General features: G+C 29.5%; 1 protein-coding gene across 5 annotated transcripts in view; it reads left to right on the top strand.

Moving 5' to 3' along the window:
* Window positions 1-21,929, top strand: part of LOC131854770 (vascular endothelial growth factor receptor 1) — a 37,606-nt gene extending 15,677 nt beyond the window's left edge. The window contains exons 2-23 of one of the 5 annotated variants that reach the window (XM_059205915.1): window positions 1,495-1,848; window positions 1,939-2,051; window positions 3,466-3,592; window positions 4,579-4,724; window positions 4,973-5,138; window positions 5,531-5,657; window positions 6,403-6,584; window positions 7,443-7,591; window positions 8,661-8,949; window positions 9,916-10,059; window positions 10,433-10,557; window positions 11,202-11,388; window positions 12,127-12,381; window positions 12,629-12,853; window positions 13,397-13,553; window positions 13,918-14,009; window positions 14,988-15,139; window positions 16,091-16,213; window positions 16,825-16,994; window positions 17,084-17,228; window positions 17,566-17,743; window positions 20,518-21,929. In XM_059205915.1, coding sequence (XP_059061898.1) covers window positions 1,495-1,848; window positions 1,939-2,051; window positions 3,466-3,592; window positions 4,579-4,724; window positions 4,973-5,138; window positions 5,531-5,657; window positions 6,403-6,584; window positions 7,443-7,591; window positions 8,661-8,949; window positions 9,916-10,059; window positions 10,433-10,557; window positions 11,202-11,388; window positions 12,127-12,381; window positions 12,629-12,853; window positions 13,397-13,553; window positions 13,918-14,009; window positions 14,988-15,139; window positions 16,091-16,213; window positions 16,825-16,994; window positions 17,084-17,228; window positions 17,566-17,743; window positions 20,518-20,921 — 4,010 coding nt within the window. In that variant the 3' untranslated portion in view covers window positions 20,922-21,929. Of the gene's footprint in view, window positions 1-1,494; window positions 1,849-1,938; window positions 2,052-2,113; window positions 2,729-3,465; window positions 3,593-4,578; window positions 4,725-4,972; window positions 5,139-5,530; window positions 5,658-6,402; window positions 6,585-7,442; window positions 7,592-8,660; window positions 8,950-9,915; window positions 10,060-10,432; window positions 10,558-11,201; window positions 11,389-12,126; window positions 12,382-12,628; window positions 12,854-13,396; window positions 13,554-13,917; window positions 14,010-14,987; window positions 15,140-16,090; window positions 16,214-16,824; window positions 16,995-17,083; window positions 17,229-17,565; window positions 17,744-20,517 lie in introns of those variants that run through there. The other 4 variants (XM_059205912.1, XM_059205916.1, XM_059205918.1 and 1 more) reach the window with 4 other exon arrangements.
* The last annotated feature ends 662 nt before the right edge of the window (window positions 21,930-22,591 follow it).

Here is a 22,591-nt window from a genome sequence, read left to right as displayed (position 1 = left end):
TGAATACCGATCTCTAACCAAATATAAAAATATGTCAACAATATGATTGGTATATCTACAAAATAATATGCTAGAAAAATAGGTTCGTAGGTATTTACAATAACAAGTTACTGACAATAACATGTTATTGCATTTGTTAAACAAAATTCATTTACAGGGCCTCATAGAGTTGTTATTGTCGAAAATTTACACAATCGAAACTAAGCACTAAATTCTGTGGTGTGTGGTAACATAAATGTACTTTATTGATAACGTCGATACGATATGCCGCTAATTTTGCGTGACGGGGAGGTAGATGTTAGTTAATAATGAAGATAGTAGCCTCATTGACAGCAATATACCATGTCAGTCGACCTCCGCGCAGCCCCCCTTTGAAACCGTCGTGGTAAATCATTTGGCAACTTCGCCACAATGGGCAAACTGACCTGACTTCATGCTCATCCTATCATCCTTCACTGGTGCCCTGCCAGCGTGTTCCGCTACCCCAAGAGGGTGCACCATTTCATTAACATCACTGAAAAAAAATATATATTGCGTGACCTCTGTGAAGAGTTGGTGTCGCAAAGGATCAATATCAAAGAATAAAAAAAGCAAATTAATGCAAATTTCACAATTTGCATGACCAGATTCGGAGGACCTAACAAGTTATAGTTTTCCTAACGTCATTTATCACATATATATTCATTCATTTGAATTTTGAATAGCGTGATGGATATAATTGCTTATCGAACTTTAAGTTAGTACAGTATAAGATAACAGCAATTACATAGCTGTTACAGACCTAATGTTAGCTATGTAATTAAATGATTAGTACAATATTTGGCTACAGCCATCATACTTTCACTTTAACTAATGACAATCAATTGATTGATAAGTTGGTAGAACGGCGGGGTCTTAATCACTTAATTGGCAGATCTTTCCGAAGTATGATACGATCAATTATTATCAGTAAGGGCAGGGACAAAACAGTTCATTTGCCATGCTATTGGTAGGATTAATTTTCGAATGTTGACCGCACCTCTGTCACGCCCTAGACGCGAACACGGCTAATTAATAGTGTTTTCGATAGGTGTGCGGGCTCATGTTACTGACGCTATCCATTAGCATGATAAGCTTACTAAGTACAGACTCTCTTACCCTCTTCACTCACTACTGATGATATATTGCGTTGTCAATCAGTCTCAAAGGCTGGAGTTACCCTCCTCCCGTGCTAGGTATATGACTACAACATGATTAAATGCGGACATGCGACCTTAAGTGAACCTTTATAAATTGATGATTGGGAAATTTTCCATTCATTCTCCAGAGTACTATATATACAGAGTAATATTAATTATTATATTGAACAAATATATTATTTTGTAAATGATTACTCGGTTCTTAAATGATTATGTTTACATATTTTTTTCATAAACGTTTACATAATTCGTTATAATTAAGAGACCTGAAAGTAACGTGGTGAAAATATTATTAGCATCTAATTGGTATTTTCAGATGCTCAAGATAAGAATGGGCCGCAAATAAGTCCATGTCTAAATGAAATCGTTTTAGAAAAGGGACAAAATTTTACAATTCACTGTAAAGGAAAAAAACATGTACAGTTTAAACAGCAGAATATAGAAGAAGAAGGTCTCGGAAATACATTCGTAAAAAAAATAAGAAATGTAACTTCGGTGGACACGCAGTACCCATATGAAACTGCGCTCGATTTGTACAACGTGGATCAGTACGCTGTCGGCTATTATGCCTGCTACGATGACACCATCAATGAGACTCGCATACTTAACAATTTAATGGAAGAACCGCCTAACACGGAGCATGTAACCTATATTTACATTTATGTGAATGGTGAGAGCAAAGCGTAGATTATTCCCTCTTTTCTTTACCGTCAGTATGCCTTAACGAGATCAATTTGTCTGATGATTAAAATACTTTTAGGCACTGACAATCTTCTTGTACCTATGGGTGAAGTAGTCCAGACAAGAGACAAAAGAAGGGTGGTCCTTGGATGTAGGCCTACTTCACCAGATGTCCAAGTTACTTTGAAAGTGGTATGTATGAATAAGAGCTGTCACATACGACGTTAAATGTTATAATTCAAATAAACCAAATTAGGAATTTGCTATATATGAAAAACATATTATAATACCTGTACACATCGATGTAGACTAAAATCAATATAATAATTGACGCCAATATTATTTAAAGAATTACAAAAAGTTCTTTTAAACTAATATTTCTTTAAACAAACTACAGGAAAAAATATAAACGATTTGCTTTTGCATACTGAGCATGGATTTCATGATTGCATAATAGGTACGTCTCAGCTTACCGATAGTGAAAACTAAATTAATTTGCGGGAATGTATTTAAATTAATAATATTTTACTATTGTTACATTAAAATTTAATCTAATAAGTATGTTAGTACTAATCAACGTTGTCTCATTAATGCTGCCTATAAGCAAAACTAACGCTTATAGCTGACAATAAAGCCAAAACTAATGCATGAATACTATATATTTTCTAAATAGCTTAAACTGATTTTAAATGGATTTCTTAATATTCAGGAAATAGCTGAGTTTATAGATGACTTTGAATATGAGCAATATAATCCAAAAATTGGGATCACCGTTGATATTGGTGTGTTCTTGTATGGTACCATATATTTCGTTTGTGCAATTTCGAAAGCTGATAAAACGGACAACAAATCCTTTTATGTTCATAAACGTAGGTGAATTGATGTGTGACTTTGTTACTTATAACGTCAACCACATTCATTAGATAACATTCAACATTTTTATAACAAAATAAGTACATGAAAGTAATAAAATGACTATGTGAATATGTTTCCTAATGAAAGTGGTTAGTATGTTTTTCAATTTTAAGATTTAAGGTTGTTTTCTTAGGTTAAATAAAAATAATATGATACTAAGCTTTTATTACATTTGACCTAACATTGATATAATAGATATCAACAGCAGATAGCAAAATAGAATAATAATTGTGATTAAATATTGATTTTAATTGTGAATTAATACATTTAGAATATGTTAAATGAATTCATATCTTACTCATATGATGATATACATCTCCAAATCCTTATTAATAGTGAAAATAAATATATAATTGTATAATAGAATGTAGGTGTTGTCTAAAGTTTGTATTCGGAGATAAAATAAAGACTAGAAATAAATAATTGGTGACAGTAAATAGTGTATATTTATTCTTATTTAAAAGAATACAAGAATATTTCTTTAGACAGTTTAATAAAGTTTTGATGTAGCTTTGTATCTGATAAAAAGTGTTAGCTTGTTGGCGAACATAGCATCAGATAATGTGTATCGTTTTCACCGTGACTACGAGTTTTAATCAAAGAAAATTTAAAATTGAAAAACATACAAATAAATGCATATTTATTGTATTCGTACTAACCATACAATATTTATTTGGCAATATTATAATAGCGGAGTAACAAGACAGCAGAATATTTAAAGTTCTCACCAAAGATTGGGTTTTTAGTGAGAGCGTGTAGGCCTCCTTACCAATGCTATGGACAACGTGGAAATGACACTGTTAAGAAACCATTACGTTGTAAGTAGTGCTGCGATTTTGATGTCATCTAATGAGGTAGCGTGGTGTGATGGTTTCATTCACGTTTTTTATTGTTGCAACTTTTCGTTTTTTTCGTGGCCTGCTTGTTGCTCATTACTCACTTTTTTTTCATATCTTTCCTATCCTTTTGGTGTTATGCTGTATGGTGAATCATGTATGTAGTAAATGTATATAATATGTAGTGACTAACAAACTAATAACAATTAATTGCATATCTATGTATGATTATATAGACTGTTTGTGTAATGCATATGTCGCAGGGGATGTTCAGATTATCTATAGGAATGTTAACTTAATATTATAAAATATTAATCTTAAAATGCCCTGCCACAGATGCATACATATAAGTCAAGAATCCCATTTCACGTTTATTCTAATAAAACATCGTTTTGGTTTTCGTTACAATGAATGATTTTGGAAAGGATTTGATATTTATGGAATGAATAACGATAACAATTTTATTTTACTACCTAGACGTATTTTAAATATCTATATTTTGAAAGAATATTTTATGTTAATTATATGTATTATTATTTACCGTAATTTAGAAGTTTTACAATATAATTTTATTTAACATTGTTGCGTGTAGTAGTCTTAAGAGACTGCATTTTTGTTTAGTTGCGATTTTTAACATAACATAGAAAATACAGCTTCGTCATATATTTTGTAGAATGTATTGATTTAGGTATTTATATTCGATATATACGTGGGTATATTATCTATGTACTGTTTGATGTGTGTGAAAATAGAATAAGAAAATCTACACAACCACAAAAAATAATCTTAATACTTATTATGTATTAATTCTCAATCGTATAAATATATAAATTGTAATTAATTATTATTATCGTTTATAAATACGATAGTAATGTTATAAATTTTCATATTTTATTTTCATTTTCAATAATAAACTTTGACGGATATATTAAACAAAATAAATATATTATTTGTCCAATATTTTTCAGGTCAAAATATACCGGTTGATACTCCGAAGATACAAGGGACCGATTATTTTTTAGAAGGTGAAACATTTTCCCTTAATTGCACAGTAGCCTATCAGAGAAATCTTCCTGTTGAGCTGAAATGGGATATTCCGAGAAAAGTGGGCAAGGTACATCCTGTGATTACATTTTTAGTTTGTAATACATATTATTATAATTATTAAGCAATATTAGAAATGATGGACACATTTTTTTTATCTAACGGTAGAACTACCGAAGTCATCAAAGCTGCTATAATAATAAGTCGCTTAGTTGAATTTATGAAACATTTTACAAATGGCGTCAAAAGACGGATAAAGAAATGTATTCATATCCCGAAGATCAATAAAAGAAAATTGTTTTTTTTTATTATTTTAAGGATTTCGTCAATCAAACAACTAACGAATGTGATGCTACAGAAGTTAATGTGTTGTATAACACTATTACTATAGTAAATGCAACCAAAGACGACCATGGCTTATATAACTGCACATCTAGTAATAACTCCGATAAGAAGACTAGAAGATTCCTAAAAAAATTTATAGGTAATGTATTAGAATACAGAAAGCCACATACTAAATTGAAGGGCTCGAAATGTAATGAAGGCTCATAATCATATCATTCATCAGCGCTCCAGATAATTCCATGAACTTTTGTGGTATTCATGTCTAGGTATTCATATATTCAATGGTTTTCATCATAATTGATCCGATAATTATGTTGGTGTTTTGTTATTAGTATAGGTATAAATATTCATGTAATATATGTGATATTTTTTTACTACTTAGAGAATTTATGAACTTTTCGTACTATTTATAGAACGAGAAAGGGAAAGAAGAACCATCTCTAGGTGCGCTGAAATACACCGAATACTTTATAATTTACGAATGTTTCGCGTATATCGCGTAAATAAAGGATTTTATTTTTTTGTTTTCAGAAAGTCCGTTCATAAATCTACGGAAAATAACAGCCGAAGTGGATGGTATCGTTGTAACCCGCTTATATCAAAAGAGAATGAGATTACAAATAAATATTAGCGGACACCCCTATCCGAAATATTATTTGTATGTATTTTTTAAAATTGCGCTAAAGCTATTCTAAGTACTCATATTTCTTAATAATTTGGATTATTATAAGTAATCAATTCAGTATAGACACCTAGACAGGGAATAAAGAAAAGTAGAGACATTTAATGTGTTATGATTATCTAAAAATATATAAATCATAATACATATATACAAATACGATGCCTTCAGATACTTTGCTTGGGAGATAGAAATGAAATACTCTAGAATCTGAGAAAACATACGTACCTTACTTAGGTACCATATCCATATATAAACGAACTAATATATGGAATATTAAATAACTCTTTGACAATTATATGTACCATATTAGTTGAAAATAAATAATTGTGAATATAAAATAGGCCATTATAGTCAGTTTATTTGTTATTACATAATTTATACATTTAAGAAGGATAGATAAGGCTCTATATGTAATACACTAAAAGTTATTAATATATTAGAATAAGGCAACATACCTATACCAATCACGAAAAGGTTTCACTTAATAAATTTCGTATTTCACTTAACTTAATTTAACTTCAATGTTTATTTAGTATATAATTTTAATGTGGTTAAGACATACATATTTAAAAATAGTAAGTATTGTGTTAAAGTTACTTCTTAAAGTTTCAGAGAATTTAATTACATGAGAAATTTAATTGTAGCGTTCTATAATTCGTTCTATTTTTTAGCATAATCTACGATTAATTATTATTAATTGATTTCCATTTTTATTTTACAGCTTACGAAATGGCCTCAATTTACCTTCAAATGCATCGAAATATTATATCGACAATATGCCCTTAAGCGGAGAAACTGTTTTAAATATTTTAGATCTGAATGTGAAAGACACTGCAAATTACACTTTATACACGGACAACCGCTACGTGAAAAAGAATGTCACGTTTGATTTGCGAGTATCAGGTAATTTTTTAATAAGTAGTATTATATTATTTTCAAATATAATATCAATTTATTTTTGTTTTACGCGATTGAATAAAAAACAAGCGGTGAGCCAACTTCAAACGAAATAATCATCTTTAAATATGAATAATAAATGACCGATATTAAATATTCAGTAATTTCATAGCACCGCATATATGTTGTTTCTGATGCCTACGGTGTTATCATGTAATAAACATTTTTACTCGTAATAAAATTCTAAATGTGGTTCTTTCCTTGGTAATAATTTAATCATATTAAAAAATTATATTTAACGTATTTATTTCGAATACTTAGACTGACGTGTTGTACATGAAAAGATATATATATAAATCAAATTGTCTTAATCTTTTTAAATATTAAAATATTTCAATTGGATGGTTATTTGTTACGCTAAATTGGCGTCAGCCAAGATGAAACGACTATTCATTGTCAAATAAAAAGTAGTCAACGGCTACACTGATTAAAAAACGAATTACTACTTCGGCAGTTCCAGGTATAAAAACAACGGTTTATTGACATTGGAAAATAATAAAAACTAGAGTTCCATTACGTTCTCTTTGATTTTTGCAGTACATTCAACTAATGTGACAAGTATTTTATATATAGGTATACATTACGATCACGGTAAATCCAACGGAGACAATAACAGGTCTCGCGAAGTATTGTAACCTTATGTTTTATTATAAACCACTTATTATTCATATTGCAATTTATTTTAGAGGTATAACGTGATATTATTTCGAATTAATATCATATAAATATTACATATTAGCATGTCGTGGTCATGGCAGAACTGAAGTAAGAATATTCTTTTATACACTTATTATTTATTTGCAGCTGTTCCAGTTGTGGAGTTTTTCCCAAAGACAAAAACCACAGTAGTAGGCAATAAAGATCAGTATCTAACATTAATGTGTGAGGTGACTGGCTACCCATTACCATTTGTCAACTGGTACTTAACTGCCAATGGTACAGATCATAAATTGGTAAGTATTAAAAAAATTCGATTAGGTTGCCTGTAAAACAAAAAAGTTTTATATTTATATAAATTATATATTGTAAAAAATTAAAAATACACTAATATCTACCTATGTATTCCTAATTTACAACAAACTTGGCCCGCACAATTTTGCATCATTGCAATTAGTACTAATTAGAAAGAAAATTTTTAATCCTGGGATTAACAATATTAATATTATCAGAAAAAAACGTTTGTGTTGTTGTTGTTGTTGTTGTTGTTGTTGTTGTTATTGTTGTGTTATCTATCACTCGTCTTCATGATCTATAACTGTGATACATACACATGATCTATACCTGTGATACAGGCATAGGTCATTTGTATGAGGCATATACCTATGTGATACCTAACCTTATTATCAAATGTATTTTATAGGCAAACAAAATTCTACTATTAATATATAGTATAAATAGAGTCAATTTAATGAGTCTGTCTAATAGTCTCAAATTAATGTGGGTCTATTATTTGGAGACATAAAGCTGGCCAAGTAAAACAGTTTTTCATCCTGCGATATTGGCATGCTAGAAATAATCTATAATTGAACTTCATCCTAATGAAGCTATCTAATTATAAATTTAGTATCTAACCAAATTACTTTCGAAATTTAAATCCCGGATGAAAGTTCTTAGGTTAAATTTTAAATTAGCTCATGTCTGGAACGTGAGCCAATTTAAACATTATTTTGTGCTGAGATCAAATGATTGTACAGAGCATCCCGAGAAATAAATATTTGCCAAGCGTTTCTGTTACATATGGACTATCGCTGAGTTACCTTGTGTATTTCGATTGTGAAGTATAAAAACTACATGTAAATAATTAATACTTCATAAAAGTTTGTGTGCTAAACGAAATTAAAATAGAATTTTAAGGGTTTTCATGGAAATGCTAAATATATATATATATATATATATATATATATATATGTATATTGTATTTATATTATTATAACAAACTACATGGATTAGTAACATCTTAATACTCAACTATTCAAACTATATGCATATAATCATAATATTATGCAAATCTATAACTTTCAGCCTACAAGTGATTTCACCACACAGTCAGTGTACAAAGCAACATCCCATGTAGATGTACCTGTGAAAATTTCCGGGAACATAACGTGTAAAGCAACAAATATTCATCGGTCTGATCAAGCATCAAAACAATTGCTTGTTGACGAAATACAAGGAGGATTTGGCATAATGGAAAGTGAAACGTGGTATCCAGAAAATCATAACGTCACCTTAAAGTGCGTAGCGTCCAAATATAATTACTCCAACTTAACTTGGATAGATAGCACTAATGGCGGGAGCCTTAATGATTTTGGTAAGACAATAAAATATTGCCTGCTTTAAGTATAGAATTATTACAGCATTGTATTATTAGATGCAGATTATTACAAAAGTATGATATGTATCACATATAAACATATAATATACTATTTTTGAGTATATAAATGTCTAGATATATCATTAAGGATGAAAACAAATTTAATTTATAGATCGTTATGTGATGTATTTTCTAAGTTTTGTTACTTTCAACTACATAATATGCTTCACATATACATGTAAAGCGGATTATATAATTTAAAGTGTCTAGTCTATTTATATTAATGAAAATAGATAATAGATTCTATACTATACATATAATGAAAGGTTTTAGTGGAAGAAACTATTTTTATGCAAGTTAAGAAGTAGGAATCGTAGAGATGAATACACAGTTTCAATATTGTCTCTGATTACCACAATGGGCAATTGTCCCTTGCCTATTTTTAATATCCAGATAGCATGCATTGGTTCCATTTGCCATCGCGACAATTTTGTATAAATGATATGTTTGGTAGTCATGCATAATGCTCTATCATGGACGTATGCGTAGATATATAAACATGAATTTAATAAAATTGTGAACATTTAATCTGCAAAAGTCCTTGAAAAACTAATTCATACAACCTGCTGGATATTTGTTGTACATGCATACTCTGTTTGAGTACATTAGCACAAATACAGTGTTACCCAGTAATAACTGATTTAGAAAATTAAACAATACTCAGAAAACAATGGTTTTGAATAGTTTTAAGAAGTATCAAAATATTTCCTGAGAATAAGTAGGTATTGATATATATATATATATATATATATATATCCATAATCTACATCTATAATTATCCTTAAGAAAACACAAACGTACAGTTTTCAAATTGTGCGGAGCAGTCGACCGTTCGAAATAGATTTTGTTTGTTTTGAAATATAAATTCTGTGTGTACCTAAGTCTTTGTTAAACACATTTCAGTAAAATATTCGGAAAGTCCATTCTCACATGAGGCGATATTAAAAATAATCGCCGTACCACTGACCAGAACTGGCTCTTACACGTGCGTCGGATATAAAAATGATGGACATGAAGAAAGCGAATCGATATCCATCACAATTGAAGGTATGTAGATAAAGTGATCTAAATTTATCGTATCCAATTGTTTTCTATTTTTGTAATATGTACTTTAGATTATTCGAGATTAAATGAGAGATGATAGATTCTTTATATTTATTTATTTATATATGTAATAGTTACCAATTCATGATACATTTATAATGTGTCAGGAGATTCCTATCTTAATTCTACCGCTTCAAAATTAGGTTAACCCAATTAAAATGGCGGTTTTTAGATCTAATTTTTAAAAAGAAATGAATCTAAGATTTGCGACAAATACGCGGTCTTATTCTTTTATATTATAGAAGTAAAACTATGCTTTGAGATGAAGCCTATGTACTAAGGATGTGTAAGTACACATTGACTAACTTTGTTCTAGCTAATCAAGACACTATTATATATGAGCCAGAAATGGACCAGGACGAAGAAGTATCAAATTATCAATATGTTCAGTTTAGCTGTGTAGCTGAAGCTGTGCCACCTCCTGAGATCAAATGGCGCAAGGTAATTATTAAGTTCCGAGCAGAATACGGAGTTTAATAATTGATTGCTTCGTCTATTTGCCTGAGTAAATGAAATTTCTATTAAACAGATACTATTTATAGTCAACATTGTTCCATTTACAGCATTTTATTATATTTTACAAAAATTGGCTGACATAGTGAACACAATAGCCGGTTTTATCGCAAAAAGTTTTATAGACATATCTTTAGTACGAATATAAGGAAATATACTCCCGTGAAGCAGCTTTAATCTATGTAAACTCAAATATATTAAATATTTTTTTATTACTTTATTTTTGTTTCTATGATAACTTTTTTTTTAGATTTTTCCAGTGAACCTTTTAATGCACTAAAATCTCTTTTGTACGGGAAATCTTTGGGACCAGTCCGCTATTGTATTTATTATGTTTTTAAGAGACAATAACCTTTGTTAATATATATATATATATATATAATATATATATATACATCATAACATAATAAGATGATGAAATCTAGCCTTCCCCAGTTACCAGTATAATTCCTGTTTATATGACCAGTATTTTGAACGATTTTTTTTTATTCCTCCTATGGTTTTCTAGGCGTTCTCAAAGTATTTTCCTTGATTCAGTCACAATGTATTAAAATGATTAATGTTGTAAACAGGATGGTGTTTTGTTAGAAAACGGAACTGACGGCGATGTGACAATAGTGAGCTATTGTACTAATAATACATTAGTAAACTCCACAGTTATAATACCGCGAATGAAAGAAGAATACAAAGGAAAATACGAATGCATAGCAACGAACATGTACTCAGAAGAAGTAAAAGTAATTAATCTACTTTTGGAAGGTGTGTAATAACTATTATTTATTTCACGTGTTTCGTATACTGTCTTAATAATTTCATAATCGAATGCATATTCGTGAGAATCGAAACGTGTGGTCATTTATGTAGTTATGTTTTAATTAAATATTTATATGTTCTTTATTACGGCGATATATTAAAAACAACGTTGTAGTGACTGTTTAATTTAAACATTATTTTAGTATAATCATTACTCGAACGGTAATAATCATAGTTAATAGAGCATACAGCTTGTACAAATTCCTACTCTATTATAATGTAACAATGTGATTCGATTATAATAATATGGATTCTAAAAGTAACTGACTGTCACAAGACGGCAAATTCTCATTAAAATCAAATTAGTAGTTTTGTTTGTTAATACGGAGAGTGATTAACGCCTAATAGCCTATGTTCAGGTGTCATCGCTATAGAATAATTTCTCGATGACCGAGCGTTGCGTTAATTTCACGTCCACCTCAAATTTACGTTACTTTTACTGGTATGTTTGAAGAATCGATAAAAATTGATTGAATAATTAATTATTTAGTATTTCAAGTGAAATTTAGTTTATTGTATAAATTATTAGTTTCAGTTACGTATGTACAATGTAAGATAAAGAACAACTCTTGCTTCTTGTTTCTTTTATATATCTAATGGTTATGTAATAGCCATAAGGATAGAAACCTTGACTTAATAGTATAATATCAATTATGTTTAATTTCAAGTAAATATTGATTACAGATAAATCGCCGTACACTACAACTTATCTTAGCATAATTGGAGCGGTATTTATTATTCTTATAATAATAGTAATATATTTGACTTGGAAAATAAGAAGAGAAAAACGCTTCAGAAAAGAGTTGGCGGCAGCTGGTTTGTTGTATTTCAAAGAAGGTGTACCTAATTCCTTGAATCCCGATTTAGTGGTGGATGATCAAGCTGAACTTCTTCCCTATGATGACAGATTCGAATTCCCGTCTGAAAAACTTTTTTTAGGTAAAACTATTCTATAATATTTTATTTTAGAATCAAGTAGACTCTTATATTTTGATATTGATAATGTAATAATTTTATTTTACTGGATGGCGGTTTTGAACTGACTATCTAAAAATTCTTTGTAATTAACAAGGCAGAGTAATGTATTAGACTGACTATATTTTACCAATTACGTCCCCAGGAGAACTTAAGATTCAAAGAAACTATTTTAGACGAGTACATAATCAGAGCATGTTTATTTTTACAGGCAAACAGTTAGGTGCTGGAGCATTCGGAGTGGTGTATAAAGCAGACGCTCGGGGCATTATTAACGCTGAAGAAACGACACCTGTCGCAGTAAAAATGGTGAAGAAGACCGCAGATAATATGTACATAAAGGCATTGGCTTCGGAACTGAAGATAATGGTTCATTTAGGGAAACATATCAACATTGTAAATTTGCTTGGAGCATGCACTAAAAATGTTGGGAAACGTAAGTAACCTAATATTTAATTATTAATATATATACATAGTATAAAATAAAGTCGCTGCCGCTGTCTATCCCTATGTATGCTAAAATCTTTAAATGTGCGCAACGCATTTTGATCGATTTTTTTAATAGATAGAGTAATTCAAGAGGAATGTTTATATATATATATATATATATACATGTACAGCCATGCGAAGCCGGGGCGAATAGCTAGTATAATATAAATAATATTTTTTTTTACTATGATGGTGACAAATAAGCAAACTGATGATAAATCTAGTGGTAAATGGTTACGGTACGGTTATTACACGATTAACTATTTAGTTTTGAAGTCTCAAAGCGTTTGTAGTAATTATGGTATCTCGATATTTTAACAACGTCTCAACAACTAGTTTTAAAGTAAAATTAATGTATCTAATTATCATAAAAGTTCTCTCTCTCGAAATCTTAAAACTTTTACACTACTCGACAAGTTAGATATCTAAATTAATAATTAATTCAATAGGTAAACAGACTATTTTAGGTACAGTAGTATATTTCTTTCAGGTGAACTGATTGTCATTGTTGAATATTGCAAGTTTGGTAATATTCATAATTACATGCAAAAACACCGAGATGTCTTTATTGATCAACTCACCGATAATACGGAAAAGAATCTCGGAAAGATTAACAGAGGCTACTCCTGTAGCAGCGCCAGTAGTGGGTAAGAATGATAAACAATCAGTTTTTGACTACTATTGTTATACGTAAAAGTCTAATTAATAAATGTTCCAAACTATATATATTTATATGTATATATATATTTATTTGTTTTTAATACAATAATTTTCTAGTATAATATAATGGTTATTTTTAATTTAATAGATAACAATGTTTATTAATATAATATATCTACTCATTTTATTTATACTCTTAGTTAATGCCTTCTTAAATAGTGTACGAATAAACTGCGGCATAATTTTAAATCGTTTACGTAATTTTTTTTTAACTAATTGAGGAATTCACTAACATAATCTAAAATTTGAGAAAGTATTCTATACATTATGTTTTTATGTTATCTATTTCAGAATGCATTCAGATTATTTCGGCTCCAATAACACACAAGCTACAGATCACACGTTCCTGAATACGGCTAACACTACTAAATCTGGACGGAAAGGTAAGTAATCGTAACTCAACATTCTAATACAACATCTAAACAAGCGGTATCTTTAAAATATCTATAAGGAGGTAATAGGTTGGGTAATAATTTAATGTTTTATCATGAAAATAATGCTGATTAGTAATATAATTAAGTAGGTACTAATCAAGTCAATATTTTGCCAGACAAAGCCAATCAGCACGTGGAATTCTTAAAAGGTAACAATAAAACAATGCACTCACTCTGTTACTTTTTGTTATAATAATATAAAGCACGGTACTGGTATTTATTAAAAGAATTGCATATTTTTAATAATTGTGTAATTATTGTGTAAACACCAGCTAGCTTTAATTTCAATTAAATAATTGCGAATTAAGGTGTGTATTAAGCTTATTTCATATAGGTACTTGTGTAATTAATGCATGTATGTATTATTCTTCTGTGTAAATTTATTTATCTATCACATAACCTCTCAAAGTGTTAAAATAGACATACATATATTTCTAAAAAATTGTTCAGATAATAGATCTCTCTAAAATAACAGTAGTCATAATTCATCCTATAATATTGTATTCACACATTTCCGCTCACAGTAAACAAAGAGCGCTTTGTATGTATCAAATTATCACAATTGTCCAGAATTTTTCATTTGCACATTTTCACCTTCGTTGCCTACATCGTATTCGAATACTTCATTGCAATTTTTATAACTATAGGTTTCGTCTTTTTTCGTTTGCTTGCATACTTGTAATAGATATTAACTTATATAGTAATATTTTATATTATATAATATTATCTTTTGACTTTACGCATATACAACAGTTGATGTCTGAATTTGTCGTGGGACTACGTCTCTTATATTAATTTTGGTTTATAACTCCGGAGAGAGAGTTATACATATAAATCGGGACACAAGACAGTTTATTGTTGTTGTTTAATCAATAGGGACAACGCTCTAAGAAATGAATAATCAATTAATCTTGTTTATATTTCTAGTATCAGAAGGGCATGTGCAGCCCGAGTGGCGATCTAACTACGAGACTGATTACGTCTACGATACACGCAACCCTCGGCCGTTATCTTCTCGTGATTTACTTGCGTGGGCCTTTCAGATTGCTAGAGGCATGGAATATCTTGCCAGCAGAAAGGTAACATATACTTTTATTATAATTTGTTTATATTCGTAAACTCAGATACGACGGCTGATAGAGATCAGTGTAATAAGATGAAATTCGACATTTGTAAATGCCGCGATATATAATAAAGAGAGTATATAATTAATAATAATAACCTAGAACAATTTAGGCAGTGCCGTCTAGTCCAAACTAAATAAAGCTTGTATTATGAGTATCAGACAATTAATAGAAAAAACATATTTTTTTTTGTGAATATGTACGTAATATACATAGAAAACATTCAGGTTAATTAATACAAACAAATATAGTCATATATACAAACAATTGCGTCGTGTGAAGAATCAAATTCGGGACCATTGGAAGTAAGGCGATGTGTCAAACCGTTAGTACAAAGTAGGTACTTGTCAAATTATATCAATTGACTTATCTAATTCAATTATGGTTAATTCTTGTGGTGAATTGACAACGAGTGATTCGAAAAAGGACCGCTTAGAATTCTACCTGATCATTTTATATTATTCACGATAATTGCTACATGTGTTGTGTATTATAGATACCATGCCTGAATGATTATAAAATTTACGTTTTGACCGGCTAATTGCTCAACTAACTGTCATAAAATTAGCTTTTACTATGAACCTATATAAGAATAGATCTAGTTTTATTCTATTCTTTTAGAATTCAAGTTTTAGATATATATATAGTACGCACTCATATCTACAAATAACAAATATGGGAACCACTGCAGCGATTCTTGACTGAAACATTCGTTTAATGTTAGGAAAAAGGTACACTATTCTAGAGCGACATAATCATCATATTATAGCGTAATGGAAAAAATCCCCCAAAGTAACGTATGAAACCGGGATGGGTCATTAGTATTTAATATATTAGAATGTTCAAAGTACTCTTAATATTACAACTTTCGTTAATTACTACAAAGTTCGTATTGTCATATTTCAGGTGCTGCATGGAGATTTGGCTGCTAGAAACATATTGCTAGCAGACGATAACATTGTGAAAATTTGCGACTTTGGCTTAGCTAGAAGTATTTATAAAAATGACGAATACCAAAAGAAGGAAAATGTAAGTATTTTAAATGGACATCATACAAGTTTCAGCCAGCCGGCGCTAGCCAGTTCTGCAAAATGTGATACTTTTTGCAGAACTCATATGGTTTAATGTCATATATTATTTTGATAATAATTTTTGTATGTTAGTCTAGAATTTTGTAGGTATATCTGTGTTGAAAACATTCACGTGTAAGTAAAATTAATTTGCTGCTTCATGGTAAAACCATCAGTGCAGTACATACATATCCATAGGATTTTGATGTTGCCTCATTTACGTGGAAATCAGCGTGTAGTAGCTAAATTAAATGAGAAATGGGCCTGTAATAACTGTCATAAATAAATGAACCTATAAAATTCATTCTCTCTTGGGTCTGAGATGGCATTTTTTTGTAAAATTAATATATCACTGAGAATATTATAATTTTATTAAAATTATCATTATTGTCTCAAGTAATTTTAATAAAGATATTGCTTCTGTATGTGTGTTTATCATTTAACTCTTCCTAAGCGGCAGTTTGTTACTAAATACTTTGTAAATATAATTAGTAGATAATGCTGCTTTTTCGGGCAGGACAACGTTTGCTGAGTCCGTTAGTTATACATATATATAATATCCATTTACAGAGTCCATTGCCAGTGAAGTGGTTAGCCATAGAATGTATGACGGATAGAATATTCTCAACACAATCGGACGTGTGGTCGTTCGGCATTGTGCTGTGGGAATTATTCTCGCTCGCCAAGACTCCTTATCCAAATATGAGTCCACAAAACTTGCTGCAATGGCTCACTGATGGGTAAGTATATTTATATACAAATCATAAATTTTATTTCATAACTACTTTTGTTTATATATCCTATGTATTGTAATTATGTCTCTACTTAGTCGTCGTTTGGAGAAACCAACATATGCAGACGACAGATTATACGATGTGATGAGACAATGCTGGGAACATAAGCCGACCATGAGGCCATCGTTTACTCGGCTACAGGAACTTCTCGGATCATTCCTCGAAGATAACGTTCGAAACGTAAGTATTGCAAATGAAATATGCCCTCTCCATTTTAAATATTCATAGAGACGAATCGATCATAAATTACATAATTTATACTAGATTTTAACAGTAGCTAATTACCATTAAGCAGCGAACTAAAAATACTCAGTAAAATTTTGCGTATTTGTCTTTTTTTATATTTATACTTAAGTCTGACACTGGCATATTTTATATTATTTCTAACATACAACTAATTTGTAAAATAATACTTTGAAGTACCTACAACTACGAATTTCGAAATGAATCTGCGAATCTGCGAAAATCATTTCAATATTGATCTTAGCCTAATCGTTACATATTTTTCTTATTTCAGCACTACGTGGACCTGAATTCTTCATGTATGGATACAAATGCTAAGAACGAGCCTCAAGAAGATTACTTAGCGATGATGAATTCGCCGGACTACAATAACATTGTGACTCCCAGTCCGCATCACTATGTCAATGAGGTTAGAAGTTTCTTCCCTCCATCTCCGACGGAAATTCCACATGGTAAGTATTATCTTCACTTTTTTAAAAAAGATATATTACAATTCTTGTGTCATAATACTATAAAATTATCTGTTTTTAATGAATATTTTTCCATATAGTTCTACCACTATTAGTATGAAGTGAATTGACTGTTCTAAAAAATCCTTAAGAGGTAATGTTCACATAAAGAAAATTAGTTCTATGGAAAGGTTAAATCATACTAATAGTGGCTGAACGGTTATAAGTATTTCTTGTTGTTGAAAGTTTAAAATACTAATATAGTTTTGTTTTTGTAGCAAAAAAATTAACGTAATATAATACATTAGATTAATTTACTAATTACAAATATTATATTTTAAATTTGGTTTACATGCAGCTGAAGTACAACAGGGTACAATAGGTATACAAGGTACTCCATTATGAATAATATTAAGAATATTTTTATACATCAATTTACTAACATTAAGTTAATATTTTATAATTAAAACTAAATCGCTTCCCTCCGTCAGATGGTATGGATATTTCCACTTTGTGATACGAGGAGCTAAAATCATAATACGGTAACGAATTCATCCGAAATTTATTTGATGTCATTTTATCAGTGAACTAACATAAAAGTTGTTATAAAGTCTGACTAATAACAACAAATATCAAGAGTTAGTTGTGGTAACTCACATTTATTACAAATACTAGAATGCACTTATTTTCAAGTAAAATTTTTCAACTAACAACATTACAATTGCAATTGTTTTATTACTAAGTAATATATGTAATGGAAACAGTGTAAGAATATTAATTCTATCTATAATATTAGTAGGTATAACTACTCAAAATACTTTCGCAAAGAGCATAGATGCGAATACAATTATTTTATCCCACCTGATCTACAAAGATCTACAAATTACCATGTACCATTGTCGTAAAGGTTATATAGGTAATTGTAGTAGTTACTTAAATAGCTAATATAGCTGCATTTCAGTTTTGTGCACTCTTTTCTATTACATCAATTAAGTAGTAAAATATTAAATATTGTTCGACGCACATTCACTTACAAATACACTGTCTACATACTATTACATACAATCTCCTACAAAACAGCGAGATCTCTCAGCAATAAGATAATTCTGATATTATTTATACTTTCTGATACATGTTTTTATGTTTCAGTAAACCAGTGATTTCTCAATAATTTAAATTATAAGTTATTAAGGTTCTACTGTTAAAAACTATACTTCTATGCGTGTGTGTGTTAAATACATGGTAATGTGTGTAATGTTTTTTATTGTATTCATGTATTTTTTCTATATATTAAAACAAAATATTTGCATTCTTTACTACTATAAGTGTGCAAACTCTATATAAACTATAAGTGTGCAAAATTTCATACCTCTCCGTTCTCGCAATTTTCGTAAACACGGTTATACAGTTTTTGTTTCACGTGTTAATATAATGATGCTCTTGTTATTTATCGAATAGCACGGGTAAAAGGGATTATTTTTTGCACTTTCGTGTATGCATGCACAGTCACGTTATATGTAATTTAGTAAACGGATAACCATTTACCATCAGATGAACCGTGTGCTTGTTTGCCACCATAGTAGTATAAAAAAAATTGTAAAGGAATAAATGTCAAATTTAGACATTACATTACTTTTATAACGCCATGTATCGTTTAAAATACCTATTTTTAAACAATTTAAGCTGTTATAGTAATAGTAAATATTAGTATGCAGACTAGGTAGTCTAAGTAGTAAGTTTTTTTAAGAGAGTACTTACTATTTTATCAAATATTAGATTGAAATATCTAGAATATAGAAGTTGAATTTATGTACGATATTGTTAAACGTTATAGTTATAAAATAAATATTATAAATTAAAGTTGATAATAGATACAAGTTAGATCAATCATCTTATGGTACTACCTATAATAAAAGTGCAAAAGAAGTAACACGTAAAACGACTAAAAAACATAAAATAACAAATGAAAATAGAAATATAACTCAATTTATCTCATATCAAACTAGGAATAGACAGCAAGCTACAGATTCACAGGACTCTGATAGAGATATAGATATATAACATAGCATCTAGCAGCGCCTCCTCAAACCGGAACACAAACAGACACTTATAGAACCACAAGTTCTTTCCCAATACGGCCGGTCCCCGTGGGAATAGTAGACCAAAACCTTCCAACCTTAAGCAAAGTAACAATTTTAAGATAATATATTGTAAATAATTACGCACCCCAATATGCAAAAATTGAACAGAAAACATATATATATATAAATAGTAATAATAATAATATGAAAAAAAAAATGAAAACAAATGATTTAATGTCTGTACATATAAGATTTTATGCCTATAGTCACTTGTGTGCACTATTAAAATGTTAAAAAAAAAGCCAATGGTAAAATGGAAAAGGTCGGAAGAGGCCTATATCCTTAAATGGATACCCAAATAAAAAAGATAAATGGATAATTGGTGTAATTCTAATAATTATTGCATGCTAATAATAAGTTAACAAAAATATATAAATAAAGTGAATACAAATTACCAGAATAATATAAGTTAAATAGTAATATAATTAAAGAAATGCATGTAATATTATTATTTTGGAAAATAAAAGGCTTTTTTATTTTATAATAGATATAAGTACAGAAATCTAAAAACTTCACACACGTAATATATTTATATATAGGTGTAGGCGACGGTCACCGTTTACCATTGAATATTTATGTTTACAAAATACCCGTAATTTCTATGAGAAATCTTTTAACAATATTATCATTTTCTAGATGAAGAGGGGTACTTACAAATGACGCCAGCTAACAAGATGCCATTTAGTCCAAGACCACAAAATACGCAGTTCGATTTCGATGCCCGAAAAATGAATAATAGAGCGACGGAAGCAAGTAACTGCGGCTCTGAGCTGACACCAATGTTAACACTGAACAATCTGCCCAGGAGTGGATCCGAGTCAGACCACGAAGGCAACCACTCGCCATATCTCAACATGTGCCCGCGTATCGAAGAAGAAACCGATGAAGTCTTTTTGGATACAAAATCTCAAAATATTAAGAACATTCAGAACAGTGCTGTGACAAATCCCACTTATATTACTTTTGGTATGGACATTGAAAAGAAATCTCAAGATATTAATAATAGTTATATTAATATACCGAATGGTCTAGTCAAATGAGTATGAACTGTATTCTTACCCGTGTTAAACGTTACATTTACAAAGTTAATAAGTGTTGTAATGTTTGTTGAAGTGGATCTCCTCTGTTAGATAGACGTTTATTCTAAAGCTGGTATTGAAAGCTCAATATTTTTCTACTAATAGATATGCATAATAATATCCATTTTATAAAACACCAGTTTCTAATATCCTTCCTGATCTATACAATCTCATACATAGTTTATATTTGTATATTTTCTGGGTGTAGGTACGATAGTAGCAGTTCTTTATGCATAGATAATGTAGCTTTTGTATTGATAATTCTATGTAATGTGGAATGTAGGACAGATTCATTGTATGTAAACTATACGTTATGTCTTCAATGTTATGTATACTAACTTTCTAAAATGATTCTAGAATTTCAATTAATTTTAAACTCTATTTCTAAACTATTTTTTTATATAATGTTTTCAGATGCTTTGATATATGTTTTCTGCAATAATTAATAATATTATCGTGTCAAGGTTTTTTGTGAACACCAAATATTATGTACGATTTTTTATTTTATGTTTAATATAAATCATGCGCGTGGTGAAAGGCATTGGTTAAGGCTATATTCAGCAATGGATTAGTATATGAGATAATTCCATCGGAATATGAATAGATTAGTAATCAACAGTAACGTAGTGAGAGTATAATTGCTAGTAAATTGATCTGTAGTCAATGATGTTCTTGTAAATAATATTAATATGGAAATGAAATGAATGATGTGATATTTTGTAGTATACCACTGATCAAAACAATACAGACCAATAACAATTATTATATATCTAGAATCTATACACTATTTTTTTAATGTTACTTTTATAGAGGCTTCTGTTCACTTAGATAAATACGCCACTCACACAGGATATCTCGATAAAATTGTATGAAAATGAAAGCTAGCTGTTGAAAAATCACAGTCAATAGGTTCAAATCAAAAGTTTTAATTAAAAAAAAAATAATATTCATTTATAATGAAAATATGAAGTACATAGAATTCTATATTTTAGTAAGATATATATAATAACAGTGTTAAATATACCCACCAGAATTAGATTTGTAATGAAATATATTATGAGAGTAATTTTGCCATTGCCTACTAATACTTTATCATTCCTGTACAACTATGTACTCGTAATATGAAATTTTGAAAATAGAATTATAGTTTTGATGTATTATTACATGCAAGGATAATTAGTATATGTTTCGGTATGTGATATGCCCAATTATATGGTTTTATTAATGTACTAGCGATGTGGTAATATGTAAAAAACTAAAAAAAATATCTCATATTTTGTATCATAAAAATGTATCCATCCGATATCAGTTTAAAAAGGGATATAATTCTATTTTACTTGTATAATAATTAAATTACCAATCTATATATAAACTTTTAAATATTGTATACTCCAACAAAAGTATTCATTTGTATTAAGTTAACATGTTATATTATAGATTTTATATCAGCAAATTTTTATATATATTTATATCGTTACACGTGTATATGTCTAGTCCATATTAATTATAGTACAAGAGATATTGAATGGCATAATGTTACCATCGGAATAAAATAAGGCGATCTAATTAAATTGTAAAGAAATAGGTAGATATTATAAAAAAATATTATTGTTTTTGTAAGATTTATTTTA

Source organism: Achroia grisella, unplaced genomic scaffold (genome assembly GCF_030625045.1).
Source record: "Achroia grisella isolate CSIRO2021 unplaced genomic scaffold, CSIRO_AGI_Agris_v1 utg1245, whole genome shotgun sequence".
In the NCBI taxonomy this organism is placed as follows: Eukaryota; Metazoa; Arthropoda; class Insecta; order Lepidoptera; family Pyralidae; genus Achroia; species Achroia grisella.
This window is presented reverse-complemented; position numbering and strand designations above follow the sequence as displayed.